We start from the raw sequence: 4103 nt of genomic DNA, 5'->3' as shown, positions 1-4103 counted from the left end.
AGTAGCCGTAGCCATCAGGCTGGCCACCAAGAGAGGAAGCATCACCATAGTGAATGAAAAGACCCGATAAGTGTTGAATGAATAAAAAGAGAGGAACGAAAACGAAAGGAATCTCGTTCGAACAAGACGAAAAAGTAAAAGCCGGAACTAGCCTGCGGTCAGTTGAAGCTAAAGTGAGTCGTTTCTTTAGACGACTTTAACGGGAAGATGGGCTGATCCTTTATACAAATATGCTCCGTCTGCTCTTTATCGAAGGAGACGACCTCGGCCATGGCCAGGTCAGGGGATGCTGGTGCTCCCCCGTAGGGCATCGGTGCTCGCGGAGGGCCAACTCATAATTCAAATACGTCGTTTAGCCTATTTCTCGAGTGACCATGTAACGGGTGGATGCGTCTTCCAAGTATTCGAGATTAAAGGGGTCGACGAAGGACCCCGGGTTCAAGGGCAGACCCAGACTCCAGGGCGCACTAAATCAAGAGACGATCGCCCGAGCGAGTGACAGCTACTCGGCTGATCGGCTGCCTGGCGGCACTGACTGGAAAAAGAGGGTCCAGTCCGATATACTGGTACAATGCATTTGCATTATTCCTGAACTGTTTGACCCGGAGCGGGGATAGTTGTTTGAATGCTGCGGAGCTTGGTTGCTCCACTATGTGACGAGATGGAACGTTTGACTGCAGGGGGTCGAACCATAGTAAGGGGGAGAGGGCTAGGAACCAAGGATACCGGAGCCAGCCAAGAAAACTCGGGTTCGATATTGGTCGCCTATAGTTCGGCCATGCCTATATGTAATCAATGGCTGCACGTACATGGTAGTCCTGTGCGAGCCTCAACCAACGATGCTGGAGCCAGTGACGGGTCGAATCTTGCCCCTTGCTAGACAGACCTGAAAGTCTTGTCGACTAGTTTGTGGGCGTGGTTCGCAAGCAGCTCCACGGTTGGTGTGTGTGCTGGGGAGTACCGTGGGAGCCGGTGATCTTGGCTTTTATGACTTCCAGTCATTTTGGCAACCGTTATGTGGGGGCCTGTTGTTTAGTTCCCAGCAGGTCCTAATGAGACAGCTACTGTCAGCTAGTAAAATACCGCTACACCAATAGAGGTATTACTAACGCGTATTATAGGCCCTTTTCTTGTCCTGACAGCTACCTACTTGTCGCCATATCAGGCTAGTATTGGGACTCCTATCTCATCAATGCCGAAAACAGCGGGCCCCTTTACTCTGCGGATCCACCGGGGCAGTATCGTGAGACAGCCAGGAGCGGATGAGATGCAGGTATCCATCCAGCTCATTCTGTCTTTGGCCAAGCATCTAGCCCCCGGTTCGGAAGGTAGTCTGTATCGTTGACGCAAGCCACCATGCGGCGACTGCTCGACGAGCTACGCCTAGGCGTAACCCGGGCCCACAGCTTGCATAGATATGTCGACCGGGGAGTTCTACAATAAGTCTACTAACATGGTTCTCACGCGTGCGTGTGCAGAGGCGCGAACTCCCCATTTAGGCTGGGTAAACATTCGCGACTGTGGGATGGTGTCGTTTCATGGACGGCTGCGGCAGACAGCTGCCTCGTTGTCAACTTGGCTGTTGAAGGCCGCTGGTTCTTACTCGTGCTGAAACAAACGCTTGAGGGCATTAGTCGCACGTGTTGATAAGCCAAAGCTGATTTCACTATGCCCTCTAGATTAAAGATCCCCCTGGCCCTTGCCCTCTATCTTACTCCCCTTTCCCCCATCATCGATTTTTGTACTGTAGTCTGGAATACGCTGTTGCACCCACCGGGGATGGTGGTATCCCCGATCGGCGCCCTTGCCGCCATTAGGCCTGCCCCTGTGGCCATGCCTCTCTATTGCTGGGTGCCGTATAATTAATAAAGCTAGCCCCTAGACGGCGCGCCCGACCTTGCGCCTCTGCGCGCCCGGCTGCACGCCCGGCTGCACGCCCGACCCTAGGCAGGGCAGCTGCCACAGTGGCCCGGGCCGGCCACAATAACAGCTGTTGAGGCCAACAGTATAACAGCCGCATACAGCGTGTCAGAAGCTGGCAGGCTGCTGCCTTCCGTAGCAGAATAACAAGCCGGGCCATGACCTTCCTTTGGATGCGATTTTCTATGGGTAGAGATGTCACATATCGGCAAGCGTTTGGCCCCGTCTGCTGAGGACAAGAGAGTTTGCACCTACACAAGAGACTTTCGTACCTATTGTCCAGGCCGCTTCAGGCCTCCGTTTTTCCTGTGGCTTGTTTCTGACAGACAGAGCCTTATAATATCTGCTAGTATTATCACCTCCACTGGGGGTGCCCCTATTTTGCTAGTGGCAGAGTGGTGTTTAGATTCGACGAGAAGCTGCGAGGCCCCTCTCATCACGTGCGTGTGCATCAGAGAGCTACTTCTAGCGACGCTTCACAGGCAGACACTTCTGTTCCTTCTCATCGCACCCATTAATCAAACGCTGTTATCCATTCCGCACTGCCCATGTTCCATCCATCAACCATTTCACCGCTGACTTTTCGGTATTTTGATCCTCATGAGCCTCTCGAAATTCATCAAGCGCGCTCGCGCCTCAACAAAGTCGCTGCTTGGTGACAGCTACGAGGAGGACGTCATCGACAATCCTACGATACCTGAGCCACCCAGAGACATCTCTGCTTACTCGGAAGAACGCCTGAAATTGGGACTCCGATTCGCAGATCACTCTCTCCGCAACAAGAAGAGAAAGGTGTCCCCTATCGCCCATCACTGCCTAACCCTCTATAAGGCGACGCTGAAGGCGGTTCTCGAGAAAGAATACGACGACAATGACGAGAAGAAAGAACTGCTTTCCAGTCTTCTCCTCTTTGAGAGGGATATCTGCACAAGAAACTTCCTACGTCGTCCAGTAGATATCGGTAACCTAAACCTTGTCGAACGTCTTTCTCAGCTACGACGTTTCGAGTTTGCGGCACGATATGGCAATTACCTGACTCGCGTTTGTGACCAGCTGAAGGTCACAGCCAGAACGGAAGAGACCAAGTACTTTGAGCAGCTCAACGGCTGGGACCGTTACTGGACCGACATCAACAGCGACATCAACAAGGAACACACCTCGTGGCGCAAATGGGAGGCGCGAGATCCAGCCGTCACAGACGCAGATGTCAAGACAACATTAGCGGCGTTCAACGCATGCAGCGCCATGGGTCTCAATTTTGACTGCGTCCTGCGAACCATCGCTATGTACGCCGACCGCAACAGCCTCGTGCACGCGTCGATCCAGCGCCTCGTTGAGCAAGGCCAATGGCATGTCCTCAAAAACACATTGGCTGAAGATCTAGTCGACATTCCTGTCGTTACACCCAGCCACTTGCGCGGTAATATTCCCTTGCTGCAAGAGACTGTTCAGGCAGTGATCGACACCTACTTTGACCGCCGCGATGGCCACCGTGACGATCCAGTCTTCTGGACACCGAAGGAGGAAGCCTACGACAGGGCAGCAAAGATGGCGAAGGAGAAGGAGAAGAAACGGGAAACGGTACTCGCTGAGCGCAAGCTAGTCGAGAAACTCGCTGCTGAGAGATACGCAAAACTCATCGCAGATAGCTCGATGGTCCACCTCGCGGCAGCCACCCTCGGCACAGATGCTCCGTCGGGAGATTTACCAGAAGGTGTTTCTTCCAAGCGTCCTCTCGCGGAGGCTGACAGGACTGAGAAACTTGAGACATTGAAGCGACGAAAGACGGCTTGGAATAAGTTGGTCAGATTGCAGAGGGAGTGCCATAAGAACCTCAAGTGCTACAAGGATGAGTATGGTAACACGGAAGCTCCCATTGATCCTAAGGTCTGGCTGGAGCTATCACGAGAAGAGTCATCGCGGGCCGGCAGCTCGAAAGGCTCTGAAGCGTAGAGGTCATGGGGGGCATGCCAAAGGAAATTTCGAAGGATTGGGGACATAAAAGGGCAGTGTTTTTAGTATGACTAGATTCGCAGGCATGAGATTTTGATGACCAGGCATTTCCTGCCTCGAAATGTCGCATATCCTCGACAAATACCATCCACTGTTCTACACTCGGCACGAGAGATACGGGGGCGAAGCTTCGACATGGCATGCTGACTTCTGCCCAAAGTAAAGTTTCT

At 53.0% G+C, this 4103-nt stretch overlaps 1 protein-coding gene across 1 annotated transcript; it reads left to right on the top strand.

Annotated features, from left to right (window-relative positions):
- Nucleotides 1-2520: 2520 nt before the first annotated feature.
- Nucleotides 2521-3873, top strand: HRG_04061 (uncharacterized protein; the record flags this gene model as incomplete). The annotated part of the gene is made up of 1 exon (XM_044862532.1): nt 2521-3873. One exon carries the CDS (start codon nt 2521-2523, stop codon nt 3871-3873), a length of 1353 nt encoding a protein of 450 aa, XP_044723558.1.
- Between the last annotated feature and the right edge of the window lie 230 nt (nt 3874-4103).

The sequence above is a fragment of the Hirsutella rhossiliensis genome (genome assembly GCF_020360975.1).
Source record: "Hirsutella rhossiliensis strain HR02 chromosome Unknown scaffold00003, whole genome shotgun sequence".
Classification (NCBI taxonomy): Eukaryota; Fungi; Ascomycota; class Sordariomycetes; order Hypocreales; family Ophiocordycipitaceae; genus Hirsutella; species Hirsutella rhossiliensis.
Note: the sequence above shows the minus strand (reverse complement) of the source record. Positions and strands in the feature narration are given on the sequence as shown.